At 39.1% G+C, this 22262-nt stretch overlaps 2 protein-coding genes across 2 annotated transcripts; one reads left to right on the forward strand and one right to left on the reverse strand.

Moving 5' to 3' along the window:
- Positions 1-532: 532 nt before the first annotated feature.
- On the reverse strand, positions 533-11991 carry LOC145444394 (dynein regulatory complex subunit 7-like). The gene is made up of 17 exons (XM_080322374.1): positions 11751-11991; positions 10975-11152; positions 10241-10412; positions 9187-9335; positions 8941-9099; positions 8289-8403; positions 8007-8110; positions 6947-7155; positions 6306-6421; positions 5915-6107; positions 5257-5413; positions 4414-4629; positions 3430-3516; positions 2477-2611; positions 1727-1921; positions 1394-1533; positions 533-690 (listed from the first exon to the last, which is right to left on the reverse strand). Exons 1-17 carry the CDS (start codon positions 11897-11899, stop codon positions 606-608), a joined length of 2559 nt encoding a protein of 852 aa, XP_080178500.1. The 5' UTR covers positions 11900-11991; the 3' UTR covers positions 533-605.
- Positions 11992-13747: 1756 nt separating this feature from the next.
- On the forward strand, positions 13748-21453 carry LOC145445155 (uncharacterized). Its single transcript, XM_080323300.1, has 6 exons — positions 13748-13822; positions 14569-14829; positions 15723-15956; positions 19122-19867; positions 20126-20237; positions 21153-21453. The coding sequence occupies exons 1-4, from the start codon at positions 13792-13794 to the stop codon at positions 19265-19267; spliced, it is 672 nt and encodes a 223-aa protein (XP_080179426.1). The 5' UTR covers positions 13748-13791; the 3' UTR covers positions 19268-19867; positions 20126-20237; positions 21153-21453.
- The last annotated feature ends 809 nt before the right edge of the window (positions 21454-22262 follow it).

Below are 22262 nucleotides of genomic sequence, written 5' to 3' on the forward strand. Positions count from 1 at the left end.
CCAGTCCACACCCGAAAAGGTATTACCGACCCATGATCTCAAGAACAAAACCAATTTTGCCACTTCGGTTTTATATCCTCACATTACCCTATACTGAAATTTGTTCCAACGCTATGTAGTTGCTTGCTTTGAAGACATCAGAATAATTTTTATTTTATTTCCGTCACTTCAAAACACCACAAGACTGTGATATAATGAAAATATAGGAGGGTGCCGAAACGATTTGGAGTAGCTTTTCAATCAGACACCAACCCTGGTCTCGACTTTGAAATATGAGACCTCCTTATTTTGACGGTCAGCGAATTTACTTCAAGTCCACGTTCTGACCAAATCAACACTTCTGGTGCCTACATCAATCAGTTTTTGACGATGCTGTTTGCTATCAAACCTTCACTTACCGCATGAGGAATCTCAATGGGTGTTCCGTCATGTCTAGGGTAGAGTGTAAGACAAGCGATGCTACAGCCTACGTCAACTGGATCCCACAAATTATTCCAGCACTATACATCGCTGATGAGAGAAATCACACCAATTGTCAAACACCGGACAATACTTTATATCAAAATACAGCATCATATCTTTATTAAAATTTCACATAGACATAGTTAAATATTTACTACTGCCAGTCGCGGATCTTGTCGCAATTTCTGCTCCAACGCCATGTATCTGTTGGGTGCCATTTGCTTGTGCCTAAAAAGAACAGTAAATAGGTCTGATCCAGCATATTCCTTGGAGTGATGCTGGTGTGATTTTGACACTCAGTACTCTGTAGCGTTGTGAAATTTTAATCATGTAAAACTAGGTATGCGGAGTAACAGCAATTATTATGTGGCTACACTCCCTAACCTGACAAAATTGGGACCCCTACTTGGTCTGTTCTGAAGTGGCAACTGGGGTCCCTGACTCTTTCGCAACTATAACTGCCACCCTCTGTTCAAGTTATTTGCATCCGTCGAAACTGAGTATCTTCCGTGTGAAGATTTCGGTGAGTTGTTATTGTATGATCACAAGTAAAGCTCGAGTGATATCAGATTTTTCAGCTGATCCAGTATTCAAAGATACGGCATCTAACTCCTAAACTTCGGAGCATTTTGGAAGAGCTTTAGAGCCATTGCTACGTTACGAAATAACTAGAAAGGCCGCATCTAGACAATTGTAACGTAAAATAAATCTTCAAATCTAGCAAACACAGATTATAGTTCTATGGCTCCCTATCACCATGTTGTGACATCACGAAGATTGCTGATATCTTTGACCTCACATGGCTGATATCGATACTTCTTTCAAAGTGTGTTATCGACTTAATATTATCGGCAAACGGATAAAATCGGTCAGGCTCTAATCAAAAGTTATTGCGATTGAGAGCCAAAGTATGACTTGAAATCGGTCATACCTGTTCAATCTCAGTTCCAAAATGTGAATTCTGAACATAGCCTCAGAGCAATAGTTATAATATTCCTCTTCATCCTCTTTCGTCATAGAAACTTGCTTCTGCTGATATTCCTGTTGTCGGCGATGGAGTTCAGATGTTTCCTGCAAAATTTTCTCATGTGGAATCCAATAATATATTCATATTGAAACAAACCCGAATATTTTCAGCTGACACTCGTTAGGGGTAATCGACAACAACTAGCAAAGAATTGAAAGGAACTTTGTATATCAACAGTCGTGTCACAAAACATGGCTCACAATCTACGGCACTCGGATAACACAGGTGAAGACGTACCTTTTCAAATCGGAGCTGTATCAGATTGGCCTTGTCGATCAGTCGCTGCTTAAGATCTGCCATGCAGTCCTCCTTCAACTGGATAGCCTGCTTGGGCGAAATCTTTTCCGGATTTCCGATCTGAGCGAGGAATGGAGCCAGATAATCCATCTCCATTTCTTGGCGACGTAATTTTTCTTCTTGCGCCTGAATTTCCTGTAGACGATACACAGACATTGTCAGTGACAATGTAATTTTGTTCGGTTTTGCCTACCAGCACTACTTAATTGAGTGGTCGAACAGATTTTAGGCAAACCTACTTGCTTTTTACACTTTTGACGGTATTGATATTGGAATAAGTTTGCATAATTTTTGTGAGTGAAATGGTCATACAAAACTCGTGTAAAAGGCGCTGCATCACCGTAATTCAGTGTTTATTCAAAGATTTCAACCTTTTGTCCTATTTTCAAAAATACATCTTACCACTTCAAAAGTAGCCACCTCTGATTTACTAGTCAAAGTATGCCAGTATGAGCAACTCTACTTTTTGAGCTACATACTTGAGTAGACCTTTCATTTTCTACTCCCACCTAACGAAAATCGCTACTTCTACTTGTAATTGAGTAGTACTTGTTGAATAATCAATCACTAATTACCTTGAGAAAGTCTACCGATATATAGAAGTAGCTTTACATAAGAAATGCCAGGATACATGCATATATGATGCAGCAACAAGGACCATCTTATTTAACGTTATTAAAAATGTCACACCATTTCTTTTTTCTTCCGCTTCGCCTTCTCGTTTCTCTCCGTGTCATAAACGGAAATCGATAGTTCGTGCATCATTTCCTCGCGTTGCCTGTCCATCAAAATCTCGCGGACTTCCTCCTCAGAAGCTCTCACCGACTGCAATACAAAAGAGCCTTGCAAGAGAAACAATGTTCTAAGGAAATTAGGTAATGATTAGGGCAGGTTTTTGTTGCAGTTAAATCCGTAGAAACTTGCATTTATTTTCGACAAAAGTTGCAGTAAAAACTTGCAAAGTTGCACTAAAAAACCACATATTGCTCCGTTGACTAATAAAAAAAATGGTCAACTTCCCAGTTCCACTCCCGAAATACAGTTTTCCAACCACATTCTCTATTGGTTGACTAAAAAAAAAAGGTCAACTTTCCTTCTCAGTTGCAAAATGTTGCATGAATAAAAATGGACAAAAGTTGCAAAAAGTTGCACTATAAGATTCCTTCAAACAGCTTAAAACCGCATTCTACATATCTTACAAGTATTTAGGAAGCTGCCGGAAGCTGTAAAAAAAAGTTGCAAAAGTTGCAAAAACTTGCCCTAGTAATGATATATTCAGTCGATATTCAATAGATATAGCATCCAGGTGTAAGGTGCATTTCCAAAACTACAGGGCATTTATTAGAACACTTTTACAGCCATTGCTATTCTTGGACATGAAATAAACTAGAAAGGCTGCATCTCGACACCCGGAAGCTGAAAGGAATATGTCAAAATTCCTAGTCTCGGAGTCGCAGATTATAGTTCCCTGACTCCCTGCAATCATGCTGTGACGTCACGAAAATTTCCGATATTTTTTACCTATAAAGGAGGATACCGATATTTCTTTCAAATTGTGATCTTGACTCGGTATTATCGGCGAACCAATTAATCGGTCTGGGTCTTATCATGATTTCAGTCCAAACCTATAGAGCTCGACTCACTTGAATGCATTTCTGCTCAATCTGAATCAGCACCACCAATTGGTCGTAAACAGACAGATGTTTCGAAGGTGCAGCGTGCGAATCGACCTGAAAAATCAAGGAAACTTGATTCAAAAGGCACTATTCAATTCAATTCAATTTATTGCTACAATTTTCATCATTTCAATACACCACAAGACTGCGATATAATCAAAGATAGGAAGATGTCGAAACGAATTGGAGTAGTCTTCGAAGTCAGACACCCACCTGGCCTAGGTGATGTAAAAAAGGAGGCATACACACTGAATGAAAAGTAAAAGAAGATAATATAACAGGACAGGTGATAAAAAAAAGGTGGCATGTGTCGGAAGGCGAGATCGATATGTCAGGTCGTGGTCCGGTAAACTGGAGGATTAACTAGTAACAGCTTTGAGAGCTTCTAAACATCTTTTGAATTCAAAGTATATCCCGGATAAGGTCCTGAGCCCATCAACGAAATTACAGTGAAAGGCATATATTCATTAACGCCATCGGACTCCGGCACAGGTCGACTGTATTTACAGAGTCATTGCAACAGTACAAAACACAATGTCCCACAATGTCCATGATCCAATCACATATCCGATATAGAAACTATGTGTCAATTCTAGAGCTGGTCAAAGTAGTCAGCTTTGCCTCTCAAGTAGAAGTAAAAAATGAAAGATGTGACAAATACTCAACTGAGCAGTTTTAAAAAGTGGATTTGGTTGAGGCATAACATACTTTTAGCAGCTAATCAGAGTATCTTCACGAATAATTACACTACAAATAGGTATAATCTTTGATGATATATTCAGTTACAAAGATACAGGGGCTATTTCACAGGGATCTTTCATGACAATTTCACTCATTAAAGTGATTTAAACTCATTGCAAAACTACTTTCTACTTTAATAAATATAATATAATTCGAAATGCGAAATAAAGCCTTACACTAACTCTCTCCCTGACAGGATGTTGAGCTTACTTGAAACGTGATTGACATGTCTGGAGTCCATTGGAGATTGCCGATTTTCTCTTGGGCGTTTGGGGGCTTGAAAAATTCCCTCGTAGAGGCCGTGACGTTCTCGTGTTTACGATGGTAGGTCAGCTGGATTTTGTCTTCAGCTACGATGAAAGTTCGATCGGCTACGTCTGCGTTGGCGTCGATCGTTTCGTTGCGATGGAAGTGTTCGGATATTCTCTGCAATAGTAGACTTGCAGAGTTAGACAACCAGAAAATTTTCATCATTTCCAAATCAGAAACAGAATTAAAGTTAGAGGCTACATTGAAGTGTCCTAATTTGATTAGATTTAGAATTGAAATCCCCAAAAAATTTGAAGATTGAATTAGACTCCGAATTAGAAATAAATACATTAAAATCAAGCTCAGTCCATATCAGATCAGAATTCACACTCATAAGCGCAACAATGGCATATGTTTGTACACCAAGCTTGGCTTGTTCCGCACTATACACTTCTCATGTAGCATTTGTAATGATATGAAAGATCTGAAAAGTACTCCAGTAAAAAAAGTACATATGGTCAAGGGATTGCATAACTTGGATCTATTCCATTCGATTCTTAAGACAGTTTCACACACAAGAGTGATGCTAACTATACCCCAAACTGCTTTTCACCTTTTAAATTACCAAGTCTAAAACGTAAGTAGCAGATTTGTCTAGAAAGCCTTCAAGCAGAAGTGGAAGTAGTCAACAACTATAGTCACTTGAGTAAGTAGTACAAGTTGGCAAAATTACTTGACTACAAGGAAAAAGATAATGAACACCTCTCCTTATCATGACGGGGAGGATAAGGAAGCAGCACTCACAAGGATGGGTCTCGGAGTTCCTTCCGCCTGAGCCGGGGCCAGTTTCTTGACTCGCTTTCCGAATATTACATGCCGGAAGTACAGGAAATCTTGTCTGTTTTCAAAATATTCCTTCATTTCTTTCGAAGTCTCTTCTCTCTTGTAAAGTCCGTCGACTCTGGAAGCGTTCGTCAATTACGTTTTAGAGAGAGAGTGAGAGGGAGATAAATCATTTTTCATCTCATCAAAATACACGATAAACAAACAGCGGCAGTAATGATATAAATGCTTCTTGCCATTATTAGCTAATTTATCACCGAAAATTATACTTTCGATCATATATTCTACTGTAGAAGCCTTTAATCGTAGATGGGTCTTGTCGCAGCATGCGGAACATAAAGTACAACGCTATATACAATGCCACATACTCTTTAATATGATGTAGAACTGGCATTATATTCTTTGTATTTGCATTAAAGGTCCATATTGGAACTTTCCACATCAATGATACTGATGTGATGTCATAATGACTGATATTCGAAGACTAGATTTTGTAGCGAATCAATCAGGTACACGATTTTGCCCAGACAGATCTCTTTGTTGGATTACTATTTTGTTTGGGGAAACAGTTATTTCCCTAAGACGATGATCTTGAAACAACAATGGGAGCCATTCAAACCTCGCCGTGTGGTAGAATATCATGGTTCTTTCGGATTCCGGATTCGGCGTTTTCGCGTGATAAGTGTGTTCGCACAGCGACCTCTGTCGACCTTCCGTAAAGTTCTCAGTAATGACTCCGCTTTCTTCTGTTCGTTTTTTAAGCTTGTCTTCTCTGTTCGAAAACGTCTCCATGACTCGCTTCAAATTGTTCACTAAAACAAAGTAGACATGTTTGTTGATACGACTTCTGATATACAAAGTTTTTTTTCTTTACTAGTTGCTGATGATTACCGAATATTTGGGTTTATTTCAATATGAATGCATTATTCAATTCAGTATGCCATTACTTGTACTTCTACATGAGTACCCACAATGTCTATTTTGGCCGCCACAGCAACGAACATACTCACTTTCATTGTCATTGTAGACAGACAATCTCAAAACAAGACCTTCCTTCAACAGATACGGCGCGTATTTTTCCAGTTTGGCTTTCTTGTACAGTATCGTCTTTTTTCCCAACGGACATCTGAACAAAATAAATGGGTATTGATTGAAAGAAAGTGAGTCTCATACAGACTAAGTACAAACTACCTACAAACTAAATACTATAATAAATAGTTCTAGTTGCGGATTTTGAAAAGTGAGTACTAGCTCTGGTTCTAGTTGTGTATTAAAAATAAATAGTTGCCAAACCACAAGAGCACGTATGTCGTTATTGCTCTGCAGCCATTGCTAGCTCAGAGTCATCATTACTAACAGTAACGTAGCCAGGGTGAGTTTCGGGGGTCCAAACCCCTCCCAGCATCCCATTTCAAGCTTGCACTAATGCTCATGTGGAAAACTGACATGATGGCATTAAAAAATAATGAGTTGATTCAGAATTGAGCCTAGTTTTAGTTGGTCAGTGGTGGATTTTAAAAGGTCGTTAGTTCTAATTCAAGTTTTAGGTGAGCCTTTTGAATAGTGAGTAGTTGTAGTTGTAGTTATAGTCGCGAATTCTGAAAATCCAGTAGTTTATACAAATCTGGTCTGATACCGCAAAAAATTACACCTTGAATCGTAATCCTTTTCCGAAATCTCGATGGATTTGACCCAGGACGCCGGCATGTCGAGATGTTTCTCCTCCTCTTTCTTCTCGTCATCCTCATCTTCAAAATCATCGATGTCGTCATCCAGGTCGGGAATCTGCAGACTCGGTTCTTTGCTGCCAATCAGCATCAGCTCCCACGACACCGTGTCCGACAAATTGAACGACAGGTCCTGCAAAATATCAGAGCGTTGCCAAATATTTAATCGATAGTTTTATTTGAGGAGACTGTTGAAGGTACAGAACTTCAATATAAAATTTATTAATATATAGAAATTGAGATAAACACAAATAATTTCAGTTGACACTCGTCAGGGGTAATCGTGGAAAGTGTCAGCTGAAAATGTTTGCGATTATTTCAATTTAAATATGTTATTCAATTGTATACAGCAGGAAAAATTCCTGCCAGGGTTGTAATGACTCGAGTCATGACTCGACTCGAGTCCCACTCGAGTCACGATTTTCTGATGACTCGGCTTGACTTGAGTCATTCACTCAAAATATGGAAATGACTTGACTCGACTCGAGTCAATCTGTGTATTGACTCGACTTGGACTCGAGTCATTACGCATGACTCGAACCAAGTCATATGACTCGAGTCTCAGACGGCCAAGAACAACATTTCATTGTAATTTTGAAGAACAGTGAAGTAACCACCCTGTTGGGATTTCGTCTATTGGCACTGGTACTTGAAAATGCGACCAGAAACTGATAAAACTGAGGAAAATGAGTATATTATAAATGCGAACCATTCGATATCACCAGACAAAGTTATAAAAAGTGGGTTCAACAAGACTTTAACTGAAAACTGAGCAGTGAACACAATGATTTGGACTCGGACTCGAGTCATATTGCCATGACTCGGGCTCGAACCTCTGCCAGATGACTTGGACTTGACTCGGTGGTGAATTGAAAATGACTCGACTTGACTCGAGTCAAAACTATAAAAATGAGATTGACTTGTGACGCGGAGCTTTGCGACTTGGATACAACCCTGATTTCTGCATCATTGACAAACACTCACTCTGCAAGCATTCGCGCAGTCTTGCATATTCGCCCAGTAATTCCAGTTGTTCCAGACGCATTCGATTCCCAGGAATTTGCCTGAAGTTTGAGGATAAGCCACGCCTGGATGGAATTAAAACAGAGGTTGTCAGTATCAAAGTACTACTACTTGTACTACTTGTCATTGCGTATAAAGTTACTGGTTACTTTAATTTCTACTTGAGTAGCAACCCTGACTACGTTGACCAGCTCTAGAATTAGAATTGCACAGGTAGAAATGGAGGAGAGAGAAGGAGCTCACCTGTGAATGGCTCAATGAAGAAATCTTCTGGCACTTCCCTTTTGCCGGAACGAACCAAAACCCACGAGTGAATGCGAAGTCCGTATAGCGGGTCCGGAGGCGGTTTTTCGACTTCCTGGAATTATTTTTGTCATATTTGCATGAACCGTACAAACATTCCAGCTACTGAGTTGGGATGGTTACCATGATTTGAGTATTCTAATATGAATCGAGTGATCCCAAGATTTTTTCGGGGACTGAAATCACCCTGTCCCTGCCACTAAGATAACTATACTTTTGATAGTGTTTGCCACAGCGTAAGTCTTGAAACGTCAATTGGTAGTATCACAGAATACGAAACATGCAGCTCAAAGCTAAGCACGTTACTGGAAACGACATATCTGCGGAGTCTGATCAACACACAGCATTGTCACAAAGTGCAATGAAATAGGTATGGTCGATAAACACCAAATTATCTTCAATGCGATGTAGAACTGCCATTATTTTCATTGTGGTCTCATAAAAGCATGCCTACATATTTTACCTTTCCACAGCATTCATATTCATACAACGTTACTATGAAGCCGTACCAATTTATAATTGTGAAATGTTTACACCAAATATGGTCTAACATGCAGGTTTTCAGTGCGTTTTCACAAATGCAATGTCTTACGAGTATTCTTTCCTCTTCCTCTTTTCTCAATTTCTCTCTCTCCTCCTTCTCTTCTTTCTTTCTACGTTCCTCCATCTTTATTAAAAATTTGCTGCGGAGATCGCGGGGCGGTCGTACGGCGTATTTCTTTTGTTCTTTTTTAGGAGGATCGGGTTCGGGCTGCAAAATATTTACATCTCTACCCAACAACTCGGCAAATCAAATGTAACATTTGAAATCTTGATAATAAACATATCATCTTCCAACCTCTTCCTTGGGTTTCAGAAGCGGGCATATTTCTCTTGATTCGTCATTCAGACAAACTTCCTTAATCGCGTAACCGCTGACAACGTAGGCATCGTAGCCTGCCCCCAAAAGAAAGGAGCACAGAAGATTGCTGAAGTCGAAACAGTTGCCTGGAAAATAAAATGTACATTTTGAATCATAGTGAATTTTTATGGCAACTTAAATACATGTGTACTAACTTTTTGTCTTTCTGCAACATTCACTATCATTAATTTGTATCGAGTATTTATTATATCACATTGAATTGGTGCTCTTGAGGCTCAAAATGCATTATTCATTGAATAGATATTTTTTGTATCTATTCCGGCCGAAAATTATGTATCTATCCTGTAAATTTACTAAAGTATTGTAGTTCTTACATTGCATAATGTACTGGGATCATCTTTCTTATTCTGTGACTTAATCTCTTTTTGCTTTTATCATCTTGATATTGTGATCCATATTAAAGACAAAATACAATCCGATTCTACTGAATGAATACTTTAGTCTGCATTGAGATTACCAGACCACAATATGACATATAATTTTGTTAACTAAAACACGACACATTGTTTTCATTGCTTATCCAATTTATGTTATCATCTGTTACTTCATATTCATGGTCTATGCCTCTTATTCACATGTTCTAGGCCAAGGTGGGTGTTCGATTGAAAGAATATTCCAAGTCGTTTCGAGTATGCAGTGTTTTGAAATGGTGAAATAATTCATAAACTAAACTGAAATGATTAACTTATAACGTCAAGATCCCATCTACGTACCAAAAACTTCACGGCTACAGCTGACCCTTTGACCACAATGTGGTTGTATCGGTGTTCATGTTCCGTATTATATTATTTTGCACGACATTTTCGAAGTGAAAAAGTTTGTCTTGTCTGTCTAACAAATAGAAATTTCATCTTTCAAGATGAACTACGCGAATAATATTGCTATTGTGATTTGGTATGGTATGAAACTGAATGTATCATTACTATAATTAGCAACTAAAAGACAAGGAACTTCAAAAAATCGACATTACCTTTCTGCTGTTTCAAAATTGTGGTTGGCGAGAACAACACTTCTGGCAAATCTGTTGGTTTCTCGAGCGGCGTCATTGTGATGTAGTCTGAAACAAATTCCGCGCATCCTTGCCAATGATAAAGCTCTTTAAATTTGAGCAGCGTTGGGCGGATGGTGGTGCAGACAAATTTCTGGAAAGAACAAATTTATCCGATATATTTTTGAGTTGAATCTGGATGTAAACAAAAAGTAATTAGAGTTGCCCTACCAAGGAAACATATTGCGGTGAAAGAGATTGCACTCGGCAACGATAAGCAGCAAGCCAATCAAGCCAATGAGAAGTCACCATCTAGAGTAGACATTTTGTGGGACTTTGTAGTAAGCTCTCATGCAAAAAGCCTGGAGTTAGATATTTTGCACTGCGGAATATATTGACACAGGCATCGTAGTCTAAATTGCTGTTTGTAACGGAATGCAATCTCCTAAGGCCTGGTGATGGAAGCTTAACACCCGATATGTTTTAAATTTTCAATCCATTTGAGTGTTTGCAAAATGTTAGATATATAAAATCTGGTATTGTTCAAAGGAAAAACTTTACACTTGCTAAATGCTTGACATGAAAACAGATTTATTGCTATTTCATATTTTAGCTGAGGTACATCACGATAGACAGATAACTTGAATGCAAAAAGTGAAGTTTATATCTTAGATTCTGATATACTACTCAGTGCTCAAAATGAACTAAATTTTCACCTCGATCCCGCATTCATTGAGGGGATTCAAAAACAGTGGTTTCCGGTCTCTGAACAAATGGACATATTGGCGTCGATAGTTCTCTGCATTTTCGAGCACAGATTTCTCCTTCTGGCTGTTCTCTTTGTACGAATCCGGAAACTCGGACATATCAAACTTTGTACCTTGGATTGCTGTGCTGTTATACAAAGTAACTGTGTAATCAAATAACAATATAAAAATGTGTACTTTGCACAGCAAGGTTAAAGATGTAGGTACATCATATCAGAACATGTGTTGTGAACTGAGCCATATGTAATATGTGCGCCTGTATGGTGCTCATGTCAAAACATTAATCATGATAAATTGAAGTAGTACCAATGCCATTTCAAAGATACTGATAGACATTTTTACAGAATTATTCATGTTGAAGTATGGTGAACTAATAAGTATTTTGAATAACCAGAAGAAGACTGATAAAGTATCACAAGGAAATTAGAATGTAGAAGTTACATAACAATATTTTGGGATGGGATTCAAAGTGAAAATTTCGAATACACTTTTTGAATAGGCTTTTGGAAGTACAGAAATTCAACATAGCAACAAATATGCCAAATTTTTTCCACTCATTTCCACTTTGGACTCTCTTCAGAAGTGAATGTCAGAAAAGCTTTGAGTGGAAGTCATTTGGCAATATGAACGCGGTACATTGTTTGTTGCAATACACTTTTTAAAAATACAGTCACCATCTATATCCCAAATTTATATCTGGAAATCTTGTGAATAAACCAACTCACTCATTCTGAGGTACAATGATCTGAGTTTCTTCCAATTGTTTCTTCAAATCCCCAACATTCGCCTCGAGATCTTCAGGCTCTCCATCTTGATTTTCCTCCTCCTCGGCCTCTTCATCCTCCCTAACTTCCTCTTCTTCAATTTTATCCATGTATTAAGGCCGGTTCATGCACGACCAGACTGTTTGGTAATTACTATACTTAGTTATAATGCAATCATTGAAAATAAAAGATTTAAAAATTACTATTAAAACACTATACTTCAATCCGTTTCGAGAGCCCCCTATATTTTTATTATATCGCTATCTTGTGGTGCTGCGATCTGATCAAAATTTCAATAAAATGCCCGACTGGCTGACTAGCAATAGCCAATTGAATGTTATTATACTATCGCATGAAAGTTCTCTCTCGATTTCCTTTCCGGGATACGGCACTGTACTATCAGTAAGCAATAAAAGGGAATGACAATGCCGTACTTATAGTGCTCATGTTATTGTTAAGTACGAGATGTAACCGGGAATTATTCGTGGAGTTATTTAGAAACCATAATGGCATTTTCAGAGATCAAAAACATTACTGCTACGGTGAAGCTAAGCTGAGTACTCACGTTTGTGTTGCTAGGTAACAACGTCATGCATGATTGGGTGATACGGTATATTGGCTTTGTGATCTACAATGGAAAACTGTTTTCCATGGATCTACAATATAGTCCTCAAGTTCAAGTTTATTCATAAAATTTCATCATTTCAAAAATCACAGGACTGCGATACAATGAAAGATAGGAAGGTGCCGAAACGACTTGGTCAGCCCGTTTCCAACACAGATAATGCCAAATATCTCGGGGTTTTACTGGACTCGAACATGTCCTGGAAGAGTCATATTCAGTCCCTAGAAACTAAATTATCACCGAAGTAAGGCCTGTTCTACAGCCTTGGGCGCTTCATGCCAGCATGGGTTCTTCTGATACTCTTTAAATCCTTAATCCAATCGAAGTTACATTATGACATCCTCTGTTGGGGGGCTGCCAGTAAAACTGCACTCAAGCCACTGCAGAAACTACAGCATAAAGTACTCCGAATCATAGCTAGGGCCCCAAAGGGGCCTGGCTGCCCATCCAATAAGTCGCTGCTGAAGAGATTCGGCGTCCTAAACATAGAAGATATGCGAAAACTAGAAATCGCCAAGTTTATGTATCAGTTTCACTGCGGTCGTTGCCACGAATACTTCAATGACTTCTTTACCTCTGAATCAAAAGCGCACAAGTACAACACACGCGCGTCCACGTCGTCCAAATATCATATGATCGACCGAAAAGATCATCGCTCTATCAAATATGCCGGACCTGACGTGTGGAACAGTATCCCGCCGGCCATCAGGCAGTCGACGAGCATGTCCATGTCCACATTCAAGTCGAAATACAAGCAATTACTACTAAATAAATACAGTCCATCCTCAAGATTACCGGACCACGACTGACCTATCGATCTCGCTTCCCATGATATGCCGTCCTATTTCTTGTCGCTTTCTTTTTCTATACTATCTTCTTTACTTTCATTCAGTGTGCATGCCTCCTCTTTACATCGCCTAGGCCAAGGTCGGTGTCCGATTCCATAGACAACTCTTAGTCGCTTCGACATCTTCCTTTCTTTTCATTGTATCGCATTTTTGTGGTGTATTGAACTGATAAAATTGCTAATAAACCAATGATGATGATGATGGGTAGTCTTTGAGATCAGACACCCACCTGGGTGTCCCAGTGCAATTATTTGTCGAATTTCGAGACATATACATGATTCGTTAGTTGGAATAGCCTTTTAATTACTTCGAAACACTACTAGATTTTTTGCTGACCAACTGAATTTATAACGATTTCTTTTCCCGTTATCATTCATGATTTCTTCGATTATTATTAGAGCAGCAGATCAGCTGTAGTAAAGCGCTAATCGAGACTCTACGTAGGTTAGTTATCTGTAATGAAATAGCATAGTGGTAGAAAATAAATTCATAAATTGAAAGTTTCTTAAATCAAGTTCAAAGTGAAAGTATGCTACTTGAGATTTTATTTATTATGAAAAGTGAGTATGGATTGCTATAATTCAACGCTGTATTTCCCAATACTGTTGCTAACAGGAAAAGCAATTGCATTTGACATATTTCTCGATATTTCCTAGGTCTGATTGATGGAATATTACTAAGCAACTTGAGGGATGACTAGGGGTGCTTATTATTTGTTTATGTATAGACAGGGGTATAACTAAGTCACAACGTCTCGAGTCACAAGTCAACTCTACTTTTATAGTTCTGACTCGATTCAAGTCGAGTCATTTTCAATTCATCACCGAGTCAAGTGTGAGTCACAGTGCCGTGACTCGAGTATACGGGTCCAAGTCATTGTGCTGACTGTTCACTCCGTTTGGTGATATCGAATGCCTAGAATTCAAAATGTACTAATTTCCCTAATTGTGCACAGTTTCTGGCTCTATTTTACAAGCACCAGTAGGCTACGCACCGATAGACAAAATACCCATTATGTGGTAGCTTACTATTCTTCGAAGTTACAATGAAATGCCGTTCTATATAATATATAACTTTCGATTGTGAAAGGACATGGTGCAAAAAACCATCCGCAGTTATACGCACCATTTCCAATTATACATATACAATATACACATACATACAGCGTAGAAATTCTATCTATATAGTTCAAGTGTAAGTCGTTGCTTCAAGTCTTGTTCAGAACAAAGACCAGAACTTCCTTATGCGATCGGCCTAGTCGCATGGTGCGCATTTGCCGCAGTCTGATGATATGATTTTGTTTCAGGCATTTTCTTCGTCGTTTCTGGGCAATGCGAAGGATCCCCGCGCAATTTCAACCCGAGTGCTTCCAACTCGTCAACACCAGTGTTCAGCATCATATCACCTCATTATCCAAACGAATACAACAAGACGTCGGACTGTGAATGGACTATAAGCGGAAATGGTTACAGTTACGAGATCTCTTTTGTTAAAAAAGACCTTCACTTTCAAGATCCGTATGGAAGGAATTATTGTTCCGGGTCATACGTCATCGCTTTTAACGGAGGTACGAACTACGAACTTGCTCGCATGTTAGTAGTTGCTTAGTATCCGGATATGTAGTTAATATGTACTGTCGTATACTGGCATAATAGAAAATGTTTGAATCATGAATGTGTGATATGGCATTTGGAAGCAACCTACTATGCTTGAGAGGCTATGAATATCTTGAATATGAAATGAATATGCATTCAACTTCGAATCTTCAATTGTAAGCGGAGTAATGATACTCTTTTAAACCAAACGGGATGAAAGATAATCGTCAATGCATTTCTAGTAAAGCTCAACATATGTTTTCGGCGTGTGAAATGCAGAGATGGTCAATTAGTCAACGTTCGTACTCGAGAAGCAGTAAAAATAACAACGTAAATTTAGGCTCAAGTACGAGTATATGTAGCGATTTCCAAGACATGTCAAATCTATTTCAAATGGAAGTACAGCAAATGAAGGCAGCAGGAGAACAATTCAAGTCCCATCCTTTTAGCAGGTAAATCGCAAAATGCTCCTTAGCGACTATTGCGAAATGACAAATGACGCTGCAAATAGATGTAATTTCCTAATTTATAACCAGTCACGGATGGGCTAATAGTCTATTTATTGTGACAATTTTGCTGATAACCGTACCGCAAATTGAACAGAAACTACTTTCTACTTCAGAAAACACATACTGTAAAAAGTAATTTAGTTTTGCCTAAAGAGACTGTTAACTAGAAGTGGAATTAGTATATGTACATAAAAAATCGCGTCAATAGTAGTTTAATCCTACGTATGTACTCTGAAAAAATTGCAGTGCCGCGTTACTGACCGCCTCTGGTACAATGACATGAATTATTCCCATGGTGATTTCGAATATGCTACAATGAGGTTACCACATACATGGCTTACCATTCTTTATTGCAGAAGAAATCGACTGCTTGTGGCCAACAGATCCTCAAATGCATTGTTTCGCTTTCCACCAGCCCTCATGCGGCGGACCTAAGATGAACCCTACATGCAAATCGAAAACGAATCACAACGGCACCCTTCGTATCACCTATATATCTGATGGTAGAACGTTAGGCAAGCAGAATGTTACTGGGTTCGGCATGAAGATCAAGTTCACGAAATGCTGGAGCGAAGCGAACAGCACATCAGGTGAGCGTATCAGCGCAGGGTTGAGTTGAGTCTATATCCTTCAAAAACACAACAAGATTGCGAAACGATTAAGATATACAAGGTGTCAAAACGACTCGGAGTAGTCCTTAAAATCAGACACCGATCCTGACCTGCATAGGTCAGGGTGAAGAAGAAACATGCACACGGGATGAAAAGGAAAGGTCGATAGCATAAAGGAGAAGCGATAAAAATGAGCTGGCATGTGTCGAAAGGCGTGGTCAATGTCAGATCGTGATTCATGTATTTATTCATTCATTCATTTATTCATTTATTAATATTTTATCCCGTATTCTCTAACTCTGACTATAGTATATATTCAAATCCATCAGCTTACATCTTTACTTGAATGCGGACACACTCGATGACTGTACGATAATGCATGGTAATGAAAATATATTAAGTTATCGAGAGCCGAATATAGCTATATATCATCCCTGCACTAGGGCGCTTTACACAAGGCTATTAAATATAAATATACCCATACGTATAAAAGACGAAGCGCATAGTTATACGGAATGAATGAACACCGAGCAATGAACACTGCCGCTGTTGGAATGCATGTGTAAATGAACGTATGATTCTGAAATACTGCTTTTTGCAACGCATTATCCCCAAATTTCAAGCTTTTCCGTCAGTCTCTTCATATTAGTACACCGATAGCCTACTACCAAACCTTGTAAGTGACAAAATATTATTTCGCTTGTGCTCCGGACAGTGCAGATTAACGCGCACTTGTTTTAATTCCTGACACATTAAAACTGATTACTGTAACGGCGCACAAGACCTTGTGATGCCAGTCTTTTTCATTTTCCAGATACTCACGCTGTGAAATAGCCTACAATTGTGTACTGTAAAATATACATCCCTCGTAAACGGGTTTTACTATAGGCATATGACTATGAGGGTACCATAGTCAATGAGTTGTCGAATGAACAGCAACAACGTAGCGTAACATGCTTCTCTGTTTAGGCGTTCCAACAGCGACACATCATCCCACTCTATCCCACAAAACTTCGACCGGGGCCAATGATATAGGCCCCGTTTCGACTCCATCTCAAAGTGAAGACTAAATTTCTCGTCAAATGTTCCTTTGGTAATGTGGTTTGGTTTATTGAGTCATTTCACCGGTACTTCAAATGATACTTCGTATCTTCTTTAAAAGCAAGTAACAAAGAACCGAAAGGCATCAAAGCCTAGACCAGTGATGCATGTGTATATGGACGTGTGATTCTGAAATACTGCTTTCGAAACGCATTATTCCTCAATTTAAAGCTTTTCCGTCAGCCTCTTCATATTAGTACACCGCCACTACCAAACCGTATAAATGACAAAATATTATTTCGCTTGTGCCCCGCACAGTGCAGATTAACTCGCACTTGTTCGAATTCCTGACACATTAAGACTGATTACTTTAACGGCGCACAAGACCTTGTGATGCCAGTCTTTTTCATTTTCCAGATACTCACGCTGTGAAATACAATTGTGTTCTGTACAATATACATGCCTCGTAAAACGGGTGTTACTATAGGCATATGAGTAGAGGTCTCAAACACGCGGCCCGCGGGAGCATTTTGTGCGGCCCGCGACGGCATTTTGGAATTTCAAGTATTCCATAATATATTCAAGTGCCATGTATCTTTTTTTTAGAAATAAGAACTCAAAGTTCACCCTAAAAGTACTATAAAATCACTGAAATCCCAACAAAGTTCACTATTACAAAACTTTCAAAAGCTTAAATGCGGTAGAAGATCAGATATTATGTCACATTTCTAGTTCATGATGATAAAACATGACCCGTTGATGATTCGTGACTAAAAATTGTGATTTGGTTTGGTGCGAACTTCTCGTAAAATTACTCGATTTCGGATTGACTGGGTGATTTAATAAAAATGACTCCAGTTGAGTGGGTCAAACGTTAAAATCAGGGGACTTACTATTGGGAACGGTGACTTGGTAATCCTACGGACGCAACAAGCTATGAAACGGTCATGGGGAATAGTAATATATCAAAAGGTCGCAGCTTGCGATGCGTAGGGTATATAGCTATCTAATAAGGTCAGTATGGATACCATTGGCTTTCTGTGACCCCCGTGACGTAGTTTGTTACATACTGGGTGTTGTTTGTTCTCTATATCCATGATATTATCGGTGGCGAGTAGGACTATAAGGTAGTAGTACGCTCTACAGCTGTAACACCAATGAGTTATTCGCCGATTTGACACTTCTATTACAGGGGTTCTTGACCAGACTCCGTAGACCCCATCGGTGTACGAAGCACCAAATTAGGGTGTGCGAGATGCATTGTGCGTCCTATATGCGGTGGAATATTTTCTTGGCCAATTTATTCAACTGGAAAATAGTCTTCGCGCTACGTGCGATTTTATGTGATTTGACTTTCTGATTTTAATATAGGTACGATCGGTAATTGTGTTAAAATGGACAGGGGCTACGAGAAATCTTATTGGAAGCACAATGGGCACGATCGCCAAAAAGGTTAAGAAGCAATGCTATTACTATGGCTCAGGAATGATTATATTTAGGCTGTTATTGATATGTTCCTATATTAATCGAAGTGAAAATCTAACGCTGATTCAATTTGACTTGGCAATGACAGTAACAATAGCCTATACATATCACGACTATATCAAAACCAGGATTAGGCTGCACTGCTCAAATGCTCTGATATCAGATCAATCTTCAGTAAATTTCAAAATATTCCACATAAAATTGTAGCACGTCCAAGCTCCACTAGTTGCAATATTACAACTCAACAGTTTTACGATGTCCTGATGCATCCTCTCGCACGATGTCTATAACTCAATAATTAAAAAACAATTTTATTCAAATATTTGAAAATGTGATTTTTTTCGTGTCAAGCGTGAATAATACAATAGTAAATTACATGTCCACAATGTTTGTGGAATGCCTGTCTGCAAGGACCCGTCAAATAAGGCATATACTTGCAAATTATACACTGACTATCCCTATTATTGATGCTGCGACCCGCGACGTCATCAAAAACTAGGAAATTGGCCCGCGAGCACATTTAAGTTTGAAACCTCTGCATATTAGGGTACCATAGTGTATGAGTTGTCGAATGAACAACAACAACAACAACTTAGCGCAACATGCTTCTCTGTTTAGGCGTTCCAACAGCGACTGAAACACATCATCCCACTCTATCCCACAGAACTTCGACCGGGGCCAACGTTATAGGCCTCGCTTCAACTCCATCTCCAAGTGAAGGTACATTTAGGACTGAATTTCCCAGTCAAATGATCCTTTGGTAATGTGTTTTGGTTCATTGAGTCATTTCACCGGTAGTCCAAGTGATAGGCTACTTCGTATTTTCTTTGAAAGCAATTAACAAAGAACCGAAAGGCATTAAAGCCTAGACCAGCGATGCATGTGTAAATGGACGTGTGATTCTGAAATACTGCTTTGGAAACGCATTATCCCAAAATTTCAAGCTTTTCCGTCAGTCTCTTCATATTAGTACACCGCCACTACCAAACTGTGTGAATGAAAAAATATTGTTTCGCTTGTGCTCCGCACAGCGCAGATTAACGCGCACTTGTTCGAATTCCTGACACATTAAGACTGATTACTTTAACGGCGCACAAGACCTTGTGATGCCAGTCTTTTTCTTTTTCCAGATACTCACGCTGTGAAATACAATTGTGTAGTCCCTTGTAAAACGGGTTTTACTATAGGCATATGAGGGTACCATAGTCAATGAGTTGTCGAATGAGCAACAACAACGTAGCGCAACATGCTTCTCTGTTTAGGCGTTCCAACAGCGACTGAAACACATCATCCCACTCTATCCCACAGAACTTCGACCGGGGCCAACGATATAGGCCCCGCTTCGACTCCATCTCCAAGTGAAGGTATATTTAGGACTAAATTTCCCCGTCAAATGATTCGTTGGTAATGTGGTTTGGTTCATTGAGTCATTTCACCGGTAGTTCAAGTGATACTTCGTATTTTCTTTGAAAGCAAGTAACAAAGAACCGAAATGCATCAAAGCCTAAGACCAATGATTCTATTACTGATATCAAGCTGTATATTTCTTAGGGCTGAGTTCATTCGGATAGTATGTAACTTGTACTCTGTAGTTCTTCGTGTGACGGTAATTTATTTTCCAGCGTCACCGCCACCAACACGGGACTGGCAGATCATTGTGATTGCGATGGGAGCCGGATTCGGGTTTCTCTTCCTTGTCATGATCGCACTTTTTCTGTTTCTGCTGCATCGGAGGTACGGGTTCGCGGCAGAAGCTCGGAATGTATGAGCCAGTGCAGTAGTGACCTTTCAAGGAAAGCATAGGCGAACATGCCGGATACATTTCTAGGGTTTTATTAACTGAAACTCAGCTACCATCAACTACAAGGACGCAATGCATGCATTTTGAAGCACTGACATCAGCATTTTGAGCAACTGAGGAACGAACAGAATCCACAGAACGAAGTAAACTAATTACAGTTATCAACACATAGACACCGAGAGTCTTGAGCGATCATCCCAGCCCTACCAGCAAATGTTACCCTCGGAATAGAAGATAACTCTGGTTGAGTTCCAACCAGGGTTCATACAAACCCTAGGGTTCGCCGAGCCTGTCTCAGAGGTTCGCCGAAGGTCAGGACACACACTCGACTCATATAGAAGAAGCCACAATGATTCGCAGTAAATATTCATGCAACAGTTTTGTTTTTTTGTAACATTCATGTATTGATGATTAAACACAGACACATATTTGTCATACCCACATTCATTCACTCGCGATCATATACATTCAGTGTTGAATGAACAAGGCTGATCGCTTTGAAATAGCCATTTAGCCAATCATAATCTGGTAAGTATTCAGAAGTTGCGATTGTAGGCCTACAGTTGAGACCAGATTTTCGAATGAAGGATTTGTAGACGGTTGGTCACAAAATGACAAACTCTCAATAAATATTCAGAAATTGACAGTTTCTTATATCAAGTTGATATTGAAAAGTCAACCAACATTTGGCTACAATCAACTACAACGACATAAGGAACTTACGGGCGAGCAGAACACAGAACAAAATAAACTAATTGCGGTAAATACGTGAAAGGGAAGTGTTTATATTTTATCCAAGTGCCCGGAGCAATGACAACAGTGGGCAAATCGTGGTTTGTACTTTTCAGATCCAACTCTTCGCCGCCAGAGAACCCGCAACCCAAGAATCCACCCGTCGCGGAAATGCAACATATTTACAACTATCCGCCGCTCGAACCTCAGCTCAGTAACAGGGCGCAGTATGAATGCTAAAGATGCGAGATACATGCGATGTATCCACTGACAACGTCAAGTTGCACTCCTGGCTTCAATTACACGTCGGTTCCCGGATATCAGAGCAGTGATTCACACAAAATTAGAAACCACGAAAGTTTTGTTCCGCGCTTCAGCTGTTTCCCTATTACCGTAGCACATTATATAACTCCCATCTAGATTAACGTACAACGTACAGCCCACCGGAAGAGAAAATCCTCCTAATTCAGTGGTTCTTATTTATCCGGGGCTCGCAGAGTCTGTCTGGAGGTCAGGCTACGGCTGGACAATATCGAGTACCAGAATCAAGTATCCTTCCCTATGACGTCATAGCAGTATTGACGATATAGAAAGTTGACCTATGTACATTAGGGCTCTTCAAAAATGACTTTTTTCTCAAACCGTACTGGCTACTTCATAAAATTGTTAGGTTACCTAATTTAAGCCTACACACACAATTTTGTTCAATTCCAGCCAGTAACCGCTTTGCTACAGGAGAAGAAAGTTTCTATTTATTATATAAAAATAAATAATAAAAAAACTGAAAATTTTCTGTTTACCCCATGAAAGTGTTAGGCTGTCTATAGAAACGATGCTCACCAAATTTGGTTCAATTCCAACCAGTGGAAGCGGAGGTATTACCGTCGAAATATTTGGATTTGAATAAAATAGTATTTACGGTGACCGATTCTTTGTTGATTTATTATAGTTGTGCTCACCGTGAATACTATTTTATTCAAATCAAAATTTTATGTGTTCATTACATCGCATGGTGTCATCGCATTACATATTATTGTGTGTGTCTTGATCGGATGAAAATATAATTTCCTGATGATTGGTTATTGTCTTACCATACAATTGTCTTCACTTAGCCTAGTAATACGACAATGCGCTTTATTGCACTACTGCAAAAAGAGGATTTTGCTGATAGTGAAAGATCCCATAGATAATAATTAATACGCTCTATAAAGTTGGTATGTTACGAT

Source organism: Botryllus schlosseri, chromosome 8 (genome assembly GCF_051294905.1).
Source record: "Botryllus schlosseri isolate E-star chromosome 8, Bs_hap1, whole genome shotgun sequence".
Lineage (NCBI taxonomy): Eukaryota > Metazoa > Chordata > Ascidiacea > Stolidobranchia > Styelidae > Botryllus > Botryllus schlosseri.

Coding starts and splice junctions, on each gene's coding strand:
- LOC145444394 (XM_080322374.1), bottom strand. CDS start 11,899: ATGGATAAAATTGAAGAAGAGGAAGTTAGGGAGGATGAAGAGGCCGAG. Junction 8,111..8,288: donor CTTCATTGAGCCATTCACAG/GTGAGCTCCTTC, acceptor AATTCCATCCAG/GCGTGGCTTATCCTCAAACT. Junction 2,612..3,429: donor TTGAGCAGAAATGCATTCAA/GTGAGTCGAGCT, acceptor TTTGTATTGCAG/TCGGTGAGAGCTTCTGAGGA.
- LOC145445155 (XM_080323300.1), top strand. CDS start 13,792: ATGCTACTTGAGATTTTATTTATTATGAAAA. Junction 14,830..15,722: donor CGTCATCGCTTTTAACGGAG/GTACGAACTACG, acceptor TCTTTATTGCAG/AAGAAATCGACTGCTTGTGG. Junction 15,957..19,121: donor CGAAGCGAACAGCACATCAG/GTGAGCGTATCA, acceptor TTCTCTGTTTAG/GCGTTCCAACAGCGACTGAA.